General features: G+C 42.2%; 1 protein-coding gene across 5 annotated transcripts in view; it reads right to left on the bottom strand.

The window, feature by feature from the left end:
• Positions 1 to 216: 216 nt before the first annotated feature.
• The window catches only part of TOX3 (TOX high mobility group box family member 3), a 29,745-nt gene continuing 11,600 nt past the window's right edge, over positions 217 to 18,361 (bottom strand). For 3 of the 5 annotated variants that reach the window (XM_039880863.1, XM_039880860.1, XM_039880859.1), the window contains exons 3-7: positions 11,455 to 11,724; positions 7,277 to 7,504; positions 5,614 to 5,694; positions 1,390 to 2,085; positions 781 to 1,123 (exon numbers count right to left, since the gene is read on the bottom strand). In XM_039880863.1, the coding sequence (XP_039736797.1) occupies positions 1,067 to 1,123; positions 1,390 to 2,085; positions 5,614 to 5,694; positions 7,277 to 7,504; positions 11,455 to 11,724 (1,332 nt within the window). In that variant the 3' untranslated portion in view covers positions 781 to 1,066. Of the gene's footprint in view, positions 2,086 to 5,613; positions 5,695 to 7,276; positions 7,505 to 11,454; positions 11,725 to 18,361 lie in introns of all 5 variants that reach the window. The other 2 variants (XM_039880861.1, XM_039880862.1) reach the window with 2 other exon arrangements.

Here is an 18,361-nt window from a genome sequence, read left to right on the forward strand (position 1 = left end):
GGCCCTGGCTTGGGGCGATGCCACCTAAATTCTTAGCTGCGAGTATCATGTTTCCAGTGGAAAGCGGAAGACGATGTTGGGCTCAAATAAAAGTTGGTTACGTGGCCTATCTCCCCAGCTGATACGTATTCAAGGAACCAAAAGTGAAATGTGACATATCATTTTATTTGAAAAGTGAACAGTTTCCTGGTTGTAGCATCAAAATACAGTCCACAGTTTTTACTGAAAGGTGTTTATTCTATAGCAAGATAAAAGCATTTTTGTTTTAGTTAAGCAAAATACAAACAACTTAATTGCTGCTATCGTAACTCATAAAAAAGTATAAAACAGCATAAAAACACAATAAGCAACGTAGCAATGAATGGTTCATGTCACCAGTGTTTACGTTAAAGCCTCGTTTATGAAAACTTTACAACACGTGTTATGAAAACTTACAACTTTGAAAGAAAATATTTACATTGATTATTCGGATGTGGTGCACCTCTTAAATATTCCACCAGTATTACATCATAATAAAAACTCTGGTTTTCTTTTAAATCTTAACTTTTGTAATAACTGTTTTCATTTAAGTTCATTTCCCTTTTAAAAATACAGTGTTTTTATTTTTCGAAACGTGTCACTCAAAACACAGAATATAATATTCACATTCTTTTCTCCTAATTGGAATGAGTATGATGGGCTAACAGTGCTCACAGATATTGTTACAACATGTAGGGCGGTTTGATTTGGAGAAGTCATGGGTACAAAGTGGAAATGAATCAATAATTGGATCTAATCACTTGCTTTTTTTTTTTTTTTTTTTTTTTTTCTGGAGAGGTTTCGGAACAAAAATAAGACCTTTGGCAAAAGTCTGTGATTTACATTATTTTTTTCATGACAAAAAAAATGCCATCAACTATTCATGTCATACAAATGATTGTATGAAACTGGGTCTTCAAATTTCAGGTAGTTAGAACTGTGCTTTTTATGTCTAGGGTTTCGGAAGTTCAAACAGCCTCGAAGTGAGGTCTCTTCACTTCTGGAGAAATAAGGCCGTTTCTCATGACTCAGAGAGACCAGTTTACAGTCATCGGCATGTCCCAGGATTCACAAAACGGTCTGATTCACATATTGTAGGTCTAGCCTGAATAAATAAAAAAGGCATCACATAAAAGAGCACAGCTTTCCTTGTTTAAAAACAAAGTGGTTTAGAGTCAGCTAAAAGATGATGCTAGCTACACTGCAGTTCTTATTGCCTATCTAATAGACACTCGAGAGGACCACGTGATCTGTTACACATTCCTGCATAACCCACACCGACTCACAAGTCTCGGCCACAGATGGTTGACCCTCCGCTCGCCTTCGCGCACGCCAGTCCGTCCGCCACGTGCGTCTTCAGAAAATACTGACCTGTGATAATACTTGAGTCTGTGTCTGAGGCTGCTGAACGGACGGCTGGGGGCTCCCGATGGCCGGGATGGGGGACGTCATCTGAGAGGTGACGGGGGAGTGCTGCCGAGGAGAAGGCTGAGACGGGTGCTGCATGTGTTGCAGCTGCTGCAGCTGGAGCTGCTGCTGCAGCTGCTGCTGCAGCTGCTGCTGGCTGATTTGCTGCTGCAGCTGCTGCTGCTGCTGTTGCAGGTGCTGCTGCATGTGGTGTTGAAAATGCTGCTGCTGCATCTGCTGCTGGATCTGCTGATGCATTTGGTGCTGCTGCATCTGCTGCATCTGCTGTTGCTGCTGCTGCTGCTGCTGCTGCAACTGCATCTGATGCTGCTGGGTTTGCATGGAAGGACTCACCTGGGCGGAGGATGCGGAGCCCGCCATGGTGGTGCCCATAGAGCTGATCAGCGGAGCCCCAATGTTCGATGGCATGTTGGCCGCGATGGTGACCGATGTGACAATCTGGTTCATGGGCAGTCTCATGGTTAAAGGCTTGGGAGCGATGGACCTAGGGAGCGACTGTTGCAGAGTCTGAGGTGAGGCTGATACTGTTCCATGCTGAGAAAGAGGAGGGTTGAGGAGGAGGGAGGATGTCAGATTGGTGGACGCCAGGGTCTGCTGAACAGAACGGATGGTCTGGGCTTCTGCAGATTCGGCAGCAGCCTGCATTGGGGGGAGAATAGTCCGAAACGTTGAAATACACGCGTATTTAAAACGTGGAGGTATTTTTAAGTATTACAAATGGCTTATAAAAAGCCCACTGTCACGTGACGTTTTAGCTCATCCCAGAGGTGGAATCAAACCCCCCACCTCTCGAATCTCGGATGGCCTCGCGCCTTTGCTCTGAGCAACAGAATGTGGTGAAAGTGAGGTCTCGAGAGGCCTTGTACTCCTCCCCCCGCCTCCCTTCCTCTCTCTCTCATCACTGCCACGTGTGCGACAACAGACACGTGTGTCCCGGTTACCCCCCTCTCAAGAGCCAGCTTACTCTCATGTATGTCAATGAGTCCAGCTCCATCTCCCAACTCCCCCACCTCCAGGACGGCTGCAGACAGATGAGCAGAACTAGCTGATCCTGTCCTGTCTGGCCTAGATCCGGACAACCAAGCCAGCTAAATGGCACTCCCTGAGGGAAATCCTCATCTTTTTAAGCCCCTAGGCTTTGTAGCTGCTTGTTACGCAGCACTACTGTAGCAAGATAACCGATACACATATTTAAAGCAATAATTCTTCAGCATTGAAGTCTCAACTAACCTCGCCACCAAATATTGACAGAAGAGTACAGACTGCCTGAGTTCAAATCTGCCTCTACGACTTTATAACTTTGTGATGTTGCTCAAGTTAATTCACTCATTTGTTCCTCGACTTCCTTATCTATGAAATAGGTTTTATGGTATTTGCCTTGGGTAGGATGTGTGACGATTAAATTCATTTATATGTGTGAGGCATTCAGAACAGTGCCTGGTCCATGGGAAGCCTTAGTAAATGTTAGCTATTTTTATTAATTAACAACTATTACTACCAGAAAATTACTGGTACTAGAAAACTTTAAAGCCCTGTATTTGCATCATTGTTTATAACAGTGATCACTTGAATATAAGAAAAACAACTGAATTCCTTAGAGATCGGTCACCAAACATTTTCAAAGATTTCCAGAATTTATCAAAGCAGTCACAGGTAAGTGGAGAACGTTCAACACTCAGGTGACAGAATAACCTGTTGTTAAGATCAACAATCGATCTGGGGCTCAACATGGAGAGAAACTACCTATTACGTAATTACCTTTGCAAAGATCGAGCTTTTAACTAATGCAACAGTGACTGCGACGATTCCTCTTAAACCATTTATTCTTCTTCTTCACAAAACTGGGGTTGCTAGAGAGGGTGGGTCACGGGAGCACACAGAGGCATCAAATTGATACCCGCTCTTCTAAAATGACTTTTGAATGTTTCCTTCTAGATCTTTATTACTCAGACTTATAAAATATACTATTAGAAGGAACCTGAGAAGTGACCTTATATGGAGAGTCACTCGACGTAGGAACAGCCATAGTCGATGGCTTCTGTTTGAACATGTTATCACTGAATATTAAGCCTCCGCTCATCCTTTTGATTGTCGTGAAGATTAAAAGTGATAGCAGAGTCACATCGTAAAGAGACCGGGTCCTCGGCTCTGAATGCAGAGGCGTGAGTTCTATGCACACGTGATGCGACCCCACTTGTAATTTCTGACGTGGAAGCTGAAATCCTATTTCCTGTGGCCTCGCCTCTTGGAAGAGTTCCTTCTTTATCTAAGGCACAGAGATGAAACTCCCTCACGTGACGGCCTTCACATTTGAGGATCAACATCGTCTGCTCCCAAATCCTCGCTCCCCCGATTCTTTCAATTATTAGAACACGATTTGATTTTTAGTTCTCGTCATCATGCAGGCAACCCTCCGGAGGGCCTTACACTGGTCGCCATTCCTCCTTAAACGGTGGGGTCCCCACACACAACCAGCTCGTCCGATGCGGGCCAACCATCACGCTGTCCAACTAGACGCCGCTTCTTGTGAGATGACCATTATTAGCAGCTGTTTCACACTTCTGATTCAGGTTGACATTATTCTAAATGTATATACCTCAAGGACTATTTCGGTTGCTAGCCAGGTCTCTGAATATAAATTTAAGATGCCCTCAAAATGCGCCTACTTGAGGAAAATACAATCGAGAAACGAATGAATGCGCAAACAATCTTTTAGATTTATTCTTTTAACATTCCATTCTCTTGGTGTTTCGGAGTCGCTGGATTCCACTGAGAAATATTTCTGAATCCTGTTTAGAGTATCCAAAGACTTGATGAGCCCAACCTTGGTCACTATTTCCTCAGTGCCTTTTGAGTTATGGGCTCTTGGCCGAAATCCACGTGTGCTCAATTATTCATGCTCTAATGCACAAAGATCACCTCTACCGGCTTCTGGGTAAATGAATGAATAAACGATCCACTTAAGAAGTTCAAGCACATCATTACTCTGTTCGTGTCACTCTATCTCATTAGCCATCGACGACTTCTCAATTCTTAATATCTGTAGGCCGCACGTTCGGTTGTTTCCTGCTAATGAAAACTCCGAGGCCAGAATCGGTACACCATCTTTCAAGGTGTGTCTCGCAGAGTCTCAGAAAGAGGTTTTACTTATTGACCTGAAAGTTCCTCTTTCTAACGAAGTGGAAAGTGTCCTACACGCTGACAAAGACAGCGGGACCTCTCTCGCTCTGATTCTGAGTAGCTGCCAACAGCAGATCTCAGCATAAAGAAGAAACAGCTCAGCCGAAAAAGGGAAAAAGGAACAAACCCATTGAAAATGGCTTGGCAAGCGACACCCACCATGCCCTACGGGGTACCATAGGCCACAATAAAAAGGGATCTCTACCTGCCAGAGGACAAAACCATCAAGAACAAAACCATTAGTTCAAATGATCCCCCCCAAAGCCTCTCCAAATTCCAGGAAGGCTTAAAGACAAAGTTAATTAAATGTTAAAATAAGATAATGTAATAGCTTGGGCTCTTTTTGGACCAAGGTGATGATAATCTAGAGTGACATTTGCTTTGGGACATGAGTGTGTTTCATAATACATCAGAGTCCATTGCATACTCTGTGTATAATACATATACGTGTCTTCTTTTTTTTCAGTACTTGGAACATCACTTTATTTTAAATATAATCATGAAGTTTACTTATTTATATGATGTGGAACAGTTTGGTCAAAAATGCAATCTCCCCGGCTGCAATAATGTAACCACTGGAGAAATTTATGATAGGATGTCTAAACATGCCTGACAGACACGCCTCCCAGTTTAAGTGGAAGCCATAACCACACATTTGAGTCCGTGATGAAAAGAAAAATTAAGAGGCTATTTAAAATTTGTCTAAATAGATTCAACACACGCACACAGAGATCAGTGAATCTTTTGGAAACGATTTTGATTCAGCGGCTTAAATTAACTCTTATTTTTTACGCCATCACAACAGGAATCTCTTGTGGAAACAAATAAATGGATGCGTTCGTTGTTCAAGACGCTCGTTTGGTCAACTCTAAGGAGAATTGCATTTGCGTTTTCAATGCTTTGGGGCTGTTTCCAACATTCGAACTAACTCTCAGAGACTGGCCCGCTCTCGCTCTCGCTGTCGGGGGTAGGGGCGGAGAGGCTTACCTTAGAGACCAGGCTGGCCCTGTATGCAGCCAAGGCCTTCAGGTATTCCTTTTTGGCAGCTTCTGTTTTCCTTTTATACACCTATTAAAAGACCACAATTAGCACCACTGTTAGCACAGAAATTCTGAGCCATAAAATAACTGTTGTATGACTTAGGTCACAGCAAAACTCACATAAAGAGTCGGTCTTGGTGGCTTCGATTTTTAAGCGTAAACACACATACACACACACTACATCAAAACAAAACAAATCCCATTCGCCCTCACTGAAGAGCAATTTTGATGTTTACGATTGCAAACGAGAAAGTGTTTCAGGTTGCAGCATACATTCCTTCAGAGTAACTGCTGAGGGCCTCATGCGAAGGCAGAAAATAAGGTAGTGAAAAGAATGAAATTTGCTGCGAATGGTTTAAATTAGAGAAAGTAACGCGTTTCTCCATCAATGTCTTCTCTCCCTCACACACAGTTCTAAACTGTACCAAATCGGAGAATTAAAACACCACCACCAACAGGTAGGGTGTATGAAGACAGGAGGAAAAAAAAGATGGAGGCCTCTGGACCTCGGTTTTCTTCTGGAGAAGCAAAAAATCAGAAATCGTATGAGATGGGAGGTTTTCATTAGTGAGACCAGTGAGTTATACATGTACTTCCCAGTATATTAAACATGACTGGGGTTCTTTTTCTAACAGTGGCCTGATGCCGGTGTTAGACTAAGTACAACTCTTTCTCTCTAAAGTTTAAAAGTTAGATGCTGCAGTTAACTCCCTTAGGTTACGTTTCTGGGATAGAAAATCAGTCTGCTTGATAAGAGCAACTCGCTCACCGCAAACAAACAGGCAAATTCTGTAGTCACACCACCCCAGCAAAACCAGCGAGTAAAAATGAGTTCATGGTTTGTAAAGAAAAAAAAATCCAGGGCTTTCCATTCTTCAACCCTGAAACAATTACTCTGTGTTATTACTAATCAGGTCTATCCTGCGGAGGATGTGTAAAGTTAACTCCTATTCATGGTCACGGGACTTTCATGCAAGGAGTAAGGGGAGGATGGATCCCCCAAGGAAGCCATTTTTTTTCCTGCACTGTGTGGAGTGGCATGAAGGACAGAGGACAGGAGACCAGGCCCCACAGAGGCATCTCAAACCAGCATGGCTCATCTCTCAATGCTTCTCACACTGCTGGGCTTTCAAATGAACTTGGAATACAATTTCAAATGCCCGGTGACAGTAATGAGACGCGCAGAGGTGGCTTCAAAGTTTGGAAACCCACCAGGACGGCACAAGGGTTCAGAAAGATGATCAGAGGAAAGGCAGGCGGGATGGACCCAATCGCTCTGTAGTGCCCGTTCTGAACGGAAGGAGCGAAACTTCCACCTTCTTTAAAATGAAAAGATTATCATCAAAAGTTATTGCTTGCAGGATACTGCCTGGATGCCCTCCGACTCTCCTCCGAATGGGTTGTGAACACGCACCCTTAAGAGGACTGAAAAATCCATGTAATCGGAGAGTGGTTTGGCTTGATAGGTGTGTGCGTTTTCATTCCATAGCTTAGAAGGCCTGCCTGAGCAGCGGTCATATGCAGCGAATGTATCCGCTTAGGAGAGGTGTAAGGAACACTACACGGGTAGCCTTTTAATAGGAGGTGGCCGAGATGGCTCTTTGCCTCACCTGCTTTTGTTCTTCTCCGAGGCTGTCCCACATAGACGCTACGATCTTGGACACCTCTCCAAAGGTAGCGTTGGGGTTTTGACCTTTAATGGCGGCCTGTGTGTCTCTGAAAAACAGGGCGTATGCTGACACTGGCTTCTGGGGCTCGTTGGGATCTTTCTTTTTCTTTTTCTTTGGAGTCTTGGGCTTCTTGCCAGAATCTGGAGCAGCTCTTTTCTCTCCAATGGCCTGCAAGGTATGAAGAAAATTCACTGCCTGGAATGTATGTGCAGAGAATGTAGCAAGACTTAACTCAAGTCCACAATTGTTCCTTTAAGGGTTGGTGAGGCGGCATCAACAGATGAATCCCCACCGAACGTGGGGGAGGGGTGAATTTGCTTAGTTAACTGGACAGCAGAGATTAGCATTTAGAACATTGATTAATGAGACCCAGAAGTATCTTCAATACATTCACAGCATATGCTCTAAATAGCAATTATGAGTAATGAAAAACAGAACACTCTGTACCAGGCGACGTTATATATATGCTAGGCCACATATGTATACATAAACAAAAGGTTTTGTAATTTCAGAAGTTTTAGACATGAACCTAAAAAATATTCAGGATGTTGATCATATTCAGCTATTTTAAATGAGGTCTCTTGTCATAGTCACATGCCATACGTACGATCGGTCTATACTGATTTTTTGAGGCTGATTTTCTGTTTTACCAGAATGTTGCTTTGCTGATGCGTCTCCAGAAACTCAAATGGAAATTAACTAAAATCCCTGAGCTTGTACAATAACGGTAAGGCCATTTTTATTTTCTAAAACAATAACTTTAGAAAATAGGACAACGAGAAATGTAAAAGCGTCAAAACTCCTTTAACCGGGGAAGAAAGGAAACTAATGTCCTTCACAAAATCGAAAACCTGTAATAGAGTAATAGCTGATATTTAAACCCACCAAGGCTAAAAAGACTAAGAAGATATTCATTGCGTATGGTAAGTGAGCCCACCCAGAAGAATACGGGCGTAGAGAGCTCTGTGAGATCAAAGCCATCCGAACGATATGGTACAGCACTCCATCCGCATCCATCAGCTCTGTGAGCTCCAGACTCACCTGCCACCATCATTTAATTTCAATGATCATAAAACATGCTTATCAGAGAAGCAAGGGAGATGATTCATCAACCTTGTTTCATCCCCCTAGATTATAACAGGACTATAGTGAACGTATTTTTGCAGTTAACTTCATCGACAAAGGTCGAAGTGTTTGACAAAATGTGTTTTAAAAGCCAGCCTTGGGCAAGATCAACAGAGACAGATTCAAGTTACTAACAGATTGGCTTTTAATGGCCTTGAGACTTAAATCCTAATGTCGATTTTCCAAGAGTATCATTCCTTTCAGAACCAGGGACATTTGGAACTTAATCCAATTATTAAAATTCTTAGGGAAGAAAGGGTAAATAACTTGTCTTCGAGAGCCCAGAACTCACAAGGTTTGGGGAAACCAGTGGTCTCCTTCTAGGTAGACTTATTTTTTGTACTATTTGAGTGATAACAACATCCGTACTTTATAATTTACATACTTCAGATGGGGGTTAAGCCATACCTCACCTCTCTTCCCAAACGCCATCTTTCCTAACTCACACAATTAATTTAATTTTACAGACCTCGTAGTCTTTTTTCTAAATTCTCAGAATAGGTAAGACTTGTTTAATTCTAGTTAATGAACCTGAACTTGCAAGGAAGTCAGATGACTTTCAATTAGAGCGTCAACTGGAGCCAAGTTTTCCTTCAATGAAAAAATATTGCTTTCGCCACAAGAAACAAATATAGACATAGATTTTTCTAATTGAGTCAAACATCTATATTCTTTTCCTGGAAGAAAGTTTGGCCCTGTTTGCACCAAAAATAATACTCTGACCACTGACAACATGAAAGCAATTTCCAGAGCAGCTTTTTCCAAATAAGAGGAGTTCAATTTCATTCTCTGTAAAACAACATTCAAATGTTGACAACCTTTGGACGTCTTTCTTGGATAAACTTGACTTGCCCCAATCATCACTACCTTTTAAGAACAAGCTAGAAATGAAGACTATCTCACAGTTCAAACGAAAGCTCAGAATTAATTCTCCTAAAGAATCTTTTCTGTAGTCGACTCAAAAAGGTTGGGAAAGGTGGAGAAATAGCTTTTCCTAAAAGAGACATGATCAACATTAAAATTAATCTTCCTTTTTCGGGTAAGTTGCTTAAAAGGTGACAAATTGGATTCCTTGTCTTTACAAGAAGCTTAGGCCCTCGCTTAAAATGGAGCAAGCCGAGTCGTCACGGAAAAGGTTCTCTGAGACATGACGACTTTCAGATTGGTACAGAGGTCAGTACTGAGATCAGTGGAAACGTGAAAGGTGTCCATCTGAACTCTGTAATCACCATCTATAACTCAGCTGTGCCTTATTCACATCCTTGAGTTGCTTTCATTATGATTTCTCACTTCCTCTCATTGAAGTCCTGGTGAGTTTGAGCGGGCCGTTGGCGCATTTGCCCACCCGTGTCCAACGGGGTGCCAACACGATGCCATGGATTCAACCCTCTCTGACATCACTACAGCGTGACGCTCACTTCCCTTCCCTTTTCTTCTTCTCAGTCTTCTCTAGCTTCTCTCCTTCCGTGTGCTACTTAGACATAAGTGATGCTCAGGGTGCTGGCTTTGACGTGCCCCTTGCACACTGAGAAATCCCCATGGCTTCCACGCTTCCACATCTATGTGCTGATGGTCCCGAGTCCATATATAGTTCCACCTCCAATGAACTTAGACTCAAGAATGAGCACCTCAAATTCAACCCGTACCATGCCAAAGTCTTATCCTCCCCATGGGGGAAAAATAATCCTCTTCTCTCTCTGGGTCGGTCCTCCTAGCTACTGACACCCATGCTCTCGAAAGAAACCCACGTGATCTTCTATTTCCTTCAGATTCCAGTGGATCACCAAAACTTGATGATTTTTCCCTCTTACGTGTCTCACGAATCTGGTACCTCTAGTCCATTCCTTTCTTTACTAAAAGAAAACACTTCATAAATAAGGGGTCTTCTAATTGGTTTCCTTTTTTCCAGTCTCTCCTTACGTAATGTCTTCTACATACAGCTGAAATTATCTTTTCAAAGAATGGATCTGCTTAGGCCATCGCTCCATGCAAAGCGTCAGCTCTCAAACACCAGCGGGAGGAAGCCTACCACATTTCGGCCATTTCTTTCTTCGACTCCTATTTCTTTCCTCCCAGACTGTTCATGATACCCATGAATCGACATGTACTTCCACTGCTCCCTCTGCCAGCCTCTCTCTTCTGCCTCACCAACTTTTATGTACTCTCTTAGACCTAATTCGGATATCACCGTCCCAATAAAGTCTTCCTCAGATCATTCTCAAGCAGAATCGATCACAACCTCAGCCCACCAGATGCATCCATTATACCACTAATCACATTTGCAGCTAGTTTTCAACACTGCTCTTCAGCCCCAGTGGGGAGTCCCATGGGTAGTAATTCTCTTGTAAATCTTTATATTACCAGAACCAAGTAAAATGCCAAGCTGAGTGGGTACACAATACATAATTAACGAATAAGAAATGAGTAACTGAGTGCCCAGAATAAGTAACTTTAATGAAACAGAACACTTTTCTAGGCATTCAGAAAAGTCATAGCTGCAACTAAGTTTTTATTTCAAACGGTCTATTTAAATAATATACATTTTCATGGCAAAAGCAAAGACGTTAAAAACAATTAGAACTTACTAAGCAATAAGCAGCATGGAAGGGGCAAGACTACCAAATGTGGCTGCTGTCCGGCCACATGACTGGACGAAACTCACCCATGTGGACACTAACTCAGAACCAGAGCAGAGTTTAGGGTTACTGGTGAGTCTTCTGCAACCTCCCCTTCTGCAGATTAGGAAAATTAGGCCTACTAAGGTTAAATGATTCGCTCAAAGCCTTAAAGCCAGATCTCCCAATTTCCAGTAGAACGCACGTTTCACACAAAATAAGTGAAAAGAATGAAGAAAAAAATAAGCCATCATTTATGTAAATGCTACTCCGAATCCATGAAGAGAAGAAGGTAATACCATGAATCAAGTTCAAAGACATGAGTGTAGGGTGATCTCAAATCCTCTGGGCGGTTACGCCCTGCGGCAGTGAACTTACTCTGCTGGCTTCGTCAGCATCCTCTTCATTGATGGAGCTGGAAGGGGAGGGTGTTGCCGACTTGCTCGCTGGAGGTGATGGCGAAGTGTGGGGCATGCTGGCACCTCCCAAATTCAACCCCAGCTGGGCACTGAGCTGAGACTGGTTGATGGTGGTGAGCTGGGCAGAAGGCATGACCCCGGAGCGAGCGGCATCGGTCATGTGGACGATGGATCTCATGATCAAAGACGGATCCTGACGGTACTGTGACACCTGTGTGTGGCTCTGATCCTAAAAAGGCAACAGAGGGGGGGACACTCTTAATTTCCCCAAATATCAATGGACTTATGGGGAGTAGGGTAGGGTGGGTGAAATGGGTGAAGGGTGTCCAATGGCACCACCTCCCAGTGATAAAATAACTAACTTGTAGGGATGTAATGCATAGCGTGATGACTGCAGTTACTAATACTGTACTGCATATCTGAGAGCTGCTAAGAGAGGAGATCTTAAAAGTCCTCATCACAGAAAAAAGTTCTTTTCTAACTCTGTATAGCGACAGACAGTAACTTGACTTATTGTGGTGATCATTGCATAATATATTCAAATACCAAATCATTACATCGTACACCTGTACCTAATATAACGTCATATGCCAATTATATTTCAACTAAAAAAAAAATCAATAAAATTAGAATGTTAACAGTTCCTTAGACAGGTGTGATCTGTTGCAATTTTGATAGGTCTGACCTATCCTAGGATGATGGTCTCTATTAATTTAGTAACTATAAAGACTCATGTCAAAAAGATGAAACGTCAAAAGCATGAGGCCCAAATTATCCAGCCTCGTCTATTTCCTGATAGAACTGTCACTGGATGACTTAAAAATAAAAGCCTTCTACTGGGTATTTACCCCAAGGGTTTGAAAACCTACATCCAAAAAGATATTTGCACACCAATGTTCAAAGAGGCATTATTCGTGGTGGCCAGGACATGGAAGCAACCGAAGTGTCCTACGATAGATGATTGGCTAAAGAAGCTGTGGTACATATATACAATGGAATATTATTCAGCCCTAAGAAGAGATGAAATAACTGCCATTCGCGACAACATGGATGGACCTCGAGATAATCATACTAAGTGAAATAAGCCAGACAGAAAAAGTTGAAAACCACTGATATCACTTATATGTGGGATATAAACCTAAAAGCAACAAACGAACAGATCAAACAAACAGAGACTCATGGACACAGACAACAGACTAGTGGTTACCAGAGGGTAGTGAGGAGGAGGGAGGGGGAGGTAGACGGGGTAAAAGGGGTTAAATATGTGGTTGACAGAAAGAAATCTAAATATGGGCGGTGAACACACAATGCAATACATATACCTATGCCTTATTGCTAAATTGTACACCTGAAACTTACTGGATTTCCTTAGCCAATGTCACCATAATAAAAAATAATAATAAGTAGGAGACTAGTAGGAAAGAAGAGATAAACTTCCAGCTCTTGCTTCTTAATGAGGAAACGGATGACAGAGAAAGGGTTGAAGCAAAGGCCCAGCCCTTCCAGGCCCACCTACCAGCTGGCTCACCATCCTCCCCCCACACAGAGCTCCGGTTCCAATACCTTTCGCCCAGCTCTGGGACAGAGGGAGAATCGGGTCTCTATTTTATCGTCCCTGGGAATGCATGTGACCTGTACAGAGGATGGGCCGGACGGCACAGAGCAAACATCTGTCTGCCTCGGGGCACGCTTCCTGCAGAACCCTCCCGTTAACCAGAGGGTCGGTCCCGTTCTGAATGACCATGTCAGTGGCATCTGGAAGTCATTCAAAGTCTTTGGGATCGGATGTAGCCTTTTTCCATCTTAAACCTGCTTTGTTTTCTCTTGTTCAACACACGGTGATTTAATGTACTAATGGGTGTTTTAAAAAATGGCTAAAGAGGAGGTAGAGATAATCAGAATTTAAAAACGTCTCCAAAAGCTGCTGCCGTCACTTCAGAAGTAGCCTTCTGTTTGGGGCCATCATATAAAAGGCTTTAATTCCTTTTTTTAATTCCAAAGAATCAAAAAGTGAAGACATGCTTTTCAAACGACTTACTTTAAGACGTGTCATTTAACCTGAGTCTGATTTTATCGAAACCAAATTCTCTTGACTCACAGTGACCCAGAATCTAATTTTATACACAAGCCTATGAATTCTCAACTGTTCCACTTTTGAGTCTTTCTGATAAGGCTTATTTTTGCTCTTTATAAGAAACAAATGAATTATAAATAACTAAATTGGAACACTTAGTTTCATCATATTAAGTATACAAATGCCACCAAATAAGACGCCATAGCTATCAATAGGAAACCAGGTGAATAAACTATGATCTAGCAAACTACGAAGAATTATGAAGCTTTTTTAAAATAATGAATTAGATTTATGGCATTGACCTAGAGCAGGGTTTCTCAATCTTGGGTCTGTCAACATTTTGGACCACATAAGTCTTTGTCGTGTAGGCTGTTCTTTGTATCCTAGGATGGTATAGCAACCTGGCCTCTACTTTCTTGATACCAGTAGCAACCTCCCTCTCCCAACAGTCATGACAACCAAAAGTGTCTCCAGACGGTGTCCCCTGGGGGACAAAATTGCTCCCAGTTGAGAACCACTGACTTAGAGTCACATGCAAGACATAGTGAGTGAAAAAGCAAGTTGAAAAATAAACATAAAGTACAGCTCCTTTTCGTTTAAAAAGAAAAGCATATAATCTGAACTCACAACAATGGTTATATTATCGGAGGTAGGGTTGGAAGAGTAAGGAGGGGGAGTATCTTAACTTTTAACAATTATAAAAACACAAAACAAAATAAACTAAAAACGCTTTAGTCAGGAAAAACTAAAAAGAAGATATACATGTAGTTAAAAGTCTATAGCTAATCGCTAGGGTTGAGTACTAAATATATAAAATTTCCATTTCTTAATAATTTTTGAGTTATCAATTTCCTGTGGAATCCTGGAAAAACGTGTCCCACGTATCAGAACAATCCCCTCTTCCTTGTCTCGCTGACAATATTCCCTTCCACTCTTCTCAAAATATTACCTTCTGTGGGTAGGCATCGCTCTGCAGATTCGTTTGACCAAAGTGGATTTTATATCATTAGTCTGTCCTAATTTTTTCTTTATTAGCATTCTACCACACGGTTAGCTACTTCTCTTCCAAAATGCAAATCGTCTGTCCACTCTTCCACATGCTTTTAAAGTCCCGCCACTGCTTGCTCACGTCATTTCCATCCTCCAATGAAGCCATCTTATTCTTATTTCGCTCTGCATATATGCCTTTCAGAATGCTTTTCAAAAGCCCTTTCAGACTTATTAAACCTAAATGTTTTAAAATATCTCCAAACTTCCAGAGTGCAATCAAATTAAGTATTTTAATTCTGGCTGTGTAATAATAAATTAGTTAACTGGCATGGCCACAAAATATGGTTCACACGGCTTTCTCGCGAACAGCTGTTTTGCTGTCTACTCCAATGCCTATGAAAATCAGCACATACAGATACTTGACTGATTCCTCCCGCACCGAGAGCATTTTCAGACAGATCTTATAGCCGAACAGAAGGCCAAGAAGTCTATTTTCTTGGCGTCCCCAGCTCTTCCCAAATTTCACCTGCAATTGATGCTTTTCTCATGGACCTGGTTGCTCGTGAGTTCCTTCCTGGTGACTGACAGCCAGGTTTCACCGCACTAACACGAACAGGAAATGTTTGTTACTCTGTGCCATGGTTTGTGCTAAGCTTAACGTGCATTTTCCAAGTCAATCCTCTAAATAGCCTCCGGAATTAGATGCCATTATACCCGATCTTGGATACGAGAGATTCCACGGGCCACAGAGCTAGCTAGGGATGCTCGAGGGAAAAGCAGTAGGGAGCCACGGTGCCTCAGGGGTGGAGGTGTGTGTGTGCGGACAGGGAACACATGGGTCTCTGGCTCTCCACTGCCACCAGCTCCCTTTAAAAAATGCAGCTCTATCACTTGTTTTTTAAAATTGAGATTCATCATAACATTGCACTAAATAATAATAATAATAATAATAATAATAATAATAATAATAATAATAAGGTTCTTCTGCAGTGGAGGCAGCGTGAAAACCACCCCTGAAAAATACTGGCGGTGGAGCCAAGGCCTTGCCAAAACTTATAGAGCCATCCACATAGTTTTCAAAAACGCTGGCCCTATCTTTCTTGTCCCCATTGGATAATATACCAAGAGCCTCCAAAATATTTTCAAGGAACTGCTGAACTACATAAACGTGCCAGCATGGACCATGCCCCACAGTTATCGGATAACTTCCTATGCGTGAGGATTACAGGATAAGATTAACGGTGAAAATGTCTCTTCAGAGATTCGAATTCCTTTAGGGCCACCAATGATTAACAACAGCCTTGGGGAACTTGGTGTTCCTTAAAGACTCAGATCATTTTCCATTAAAAAAAAAAAAAGTTAATCCTTAAAAGATGCTCCCTTTGATCTCAGGATTCCCACTTAAAAAGAGAAAGATGTCAGCCCAGGTTAAAGATATTTATTGAGCACCTACTACGTGCCAGGCCAGAGAAGCCAGCACACCGATGCTCGTATCTTTAAAATTAGAAAGTTACCTTTGTCATTGTTTCAAACATTACTCTAAACATAATTTAGAATGGACTAATAAATTTACTATGACGAAGTGTAGGCAAGAATAATTCATATTACATACCCCTTCGAAATAGCTCAATTCTTCCTAGTAGCAATGACATGATAAGGAAATGTATAACCATGGATATACATTTCTTATCCATTCTTAAGATATAATCCCCCAAAATTTAATGCCATTTATAAATCATTACCTGTTATTAAAGTCTTGGAAATTTTACTAATGATCAGTGACAGGCAAAGCAACTAGTGGGTTATAAAAGGTTGCAGGAACTACTTTAATTATTAGACAAACACAATGAAAGTCACCTTGGGGAAGGGGAAGGAGTGTCTAAAGCCTGTGTCTTGTCTGCATAAACAGAAAACATGTACGTAAACAAATAACAATATCAAATTATGATAAAGAAAGAAAATAAATAGGCTATACCAAAAAGTGTTTGTGGGAGGGTGATGCCATTTGATTGGGTCAGTAGCAAAGCCCTCTTAGAGATGACATCTGAACTGAAGCCTAAAGGATGAAGAGGAGCCAACCATCAAATGAGGGGACAGCACGTTCCAAACAGAGGGAACAGCATGCGCAAAGTCTGAGGCGGGAGAGAGCTTGGCGTGTGTGGGAAAGGGACAGGGGGCCATACAGATGGCGGCGGGGCAAGCGCAATGGAGAGGTCAGTGCGGTGGGCCTGGGAGGTGCGAATGGGCCAGATGATGCCCAGTAGGGAAATCAGGGGATGCTTCCCTGAGGAGGTGACCCATTGAGCTACGGTGTAAAGGGGAGTAGAAGCTAACGATGCCAGAGATGAAGGAAGAGCATCCCAGGCAGAGAAGGTCATGTGCAAAGGCCAGGGGCGTGAGGAAGCGCACCATGGGAAAGCAAAGGAGAGCGAGGGTTGCTGGGCCGGGAAGAACAAGGCTGCCCGTGAAACCGAAGAGGCAAGTAAGGGCCACGAGGTGACACGTCCTATAGTCTGTCCTAGGAAGTCTGGATTCTATTCAGTGTGGAAGGGTGCCATTGAAAGTCGAAAGGCTTGGTATATGTCTAATGGGGTTATTCATTCCAATAAATATTAACTGGTCCTACCTCATGGGCTACCCATCTAAATCAACTGTGGACAATCTGATTTAAATATAAACATAAATATATAGCTAACATCTCAACCTGTGTTCTGAAGAGTCCCCAAGGATTAATTTCTGCATTCAGAGAAGGTCACCAGAATGGGAAAGCCTTGAACTTCTAACAGGAAGTGCAATGCCTTCTCTTGGCCTGTAAGTACGATTCGACAAGGCTGGAGTAGTTTGTGGATGTCTTGGAGAGTGCTTGCCTTCTCTCTCCACCTGCTGAAAGAACCTCTTTGTTGTTTGTTTGTTTATTTTTAAACAGGAAACCAAGGAATGGATATTTCTGGTACTGGTCCTTCATTTCCTTACATTGCCTGAAACCCGGTTTATTATTGAACATTAATCATTTGAGTGAGCTGTTAAAATCTAAGTCATTTTATATGAATAAAGGAAACTTTAGCTCACTAGCATAAATGAAAAACTGAGGTCACCCTTGTTCAATGGAAGACCAAATAAACATTACAGAATAAAAATAACACCGCTAGCATTGTCGACATACAGGGCCCTAAGGTTCTGGGCGGGAGTTTTTGCTTTCTCCTATTGAAAAAGGACCAAAGAGAGGTGTGAAGGACGTATTAGACCCAAACTGAGACTTCCTCCTTGACTTAATCAAGACTGGAAAACCCGAAAGGTTTAAAGCATCCTTACTGAGTAAATCGCTATACTACGTGAGCACATCCACACTCTATGTAAGGTATGCGAGGGTTTGGGGGTGGGGCGGGGAGTGGATACAGTTCAGTCTCATTTCCTAAGCCAAGAAAACCCAACTTCCTGTATATACTTCAACTCTTTCTCATTCATTCTTTCAGGCCAGTTCCTCTGCGCCATCCTCAGCATGGGGTGGGGGTGGGGGTGGGGGCTTTTCTCTCCCAGCCCTGGCGTTTATCTTTGAGCTGCCCACATCCTCCTGCACTGTGGTGGTGTTTCTTTTGCAAATGTAAGACGTGAGCTTTCAAATTAATTTTTATTTTAAATATCACCCTTTATTTTTCTATTTTATCTATTTTTACTCATGACAATGTGCTTACTTCACTGGGTTGATTTTATCATACACATTTCTTAAAAAATCTAATAAACAAAAGAGTTTAATTTACCCTTCATCTACGTTTACAAGTAAATATTCTCTATCATGATCTAA

This window comes from Pteropus medius, unplaced genomic scaffold, assembly GCF_902729225.1.
Source record: "Pteropus medius unplaced genomic scaffold, Ma_sr-lr_union100, whole genome shotgun sequence".
NCBI classification, from domain to species: Eukaryota; Metazoa; Chordata; class Mammalia; order Chiroptera; family Pteropodidae; genus Pteropus; species Pteropus medius.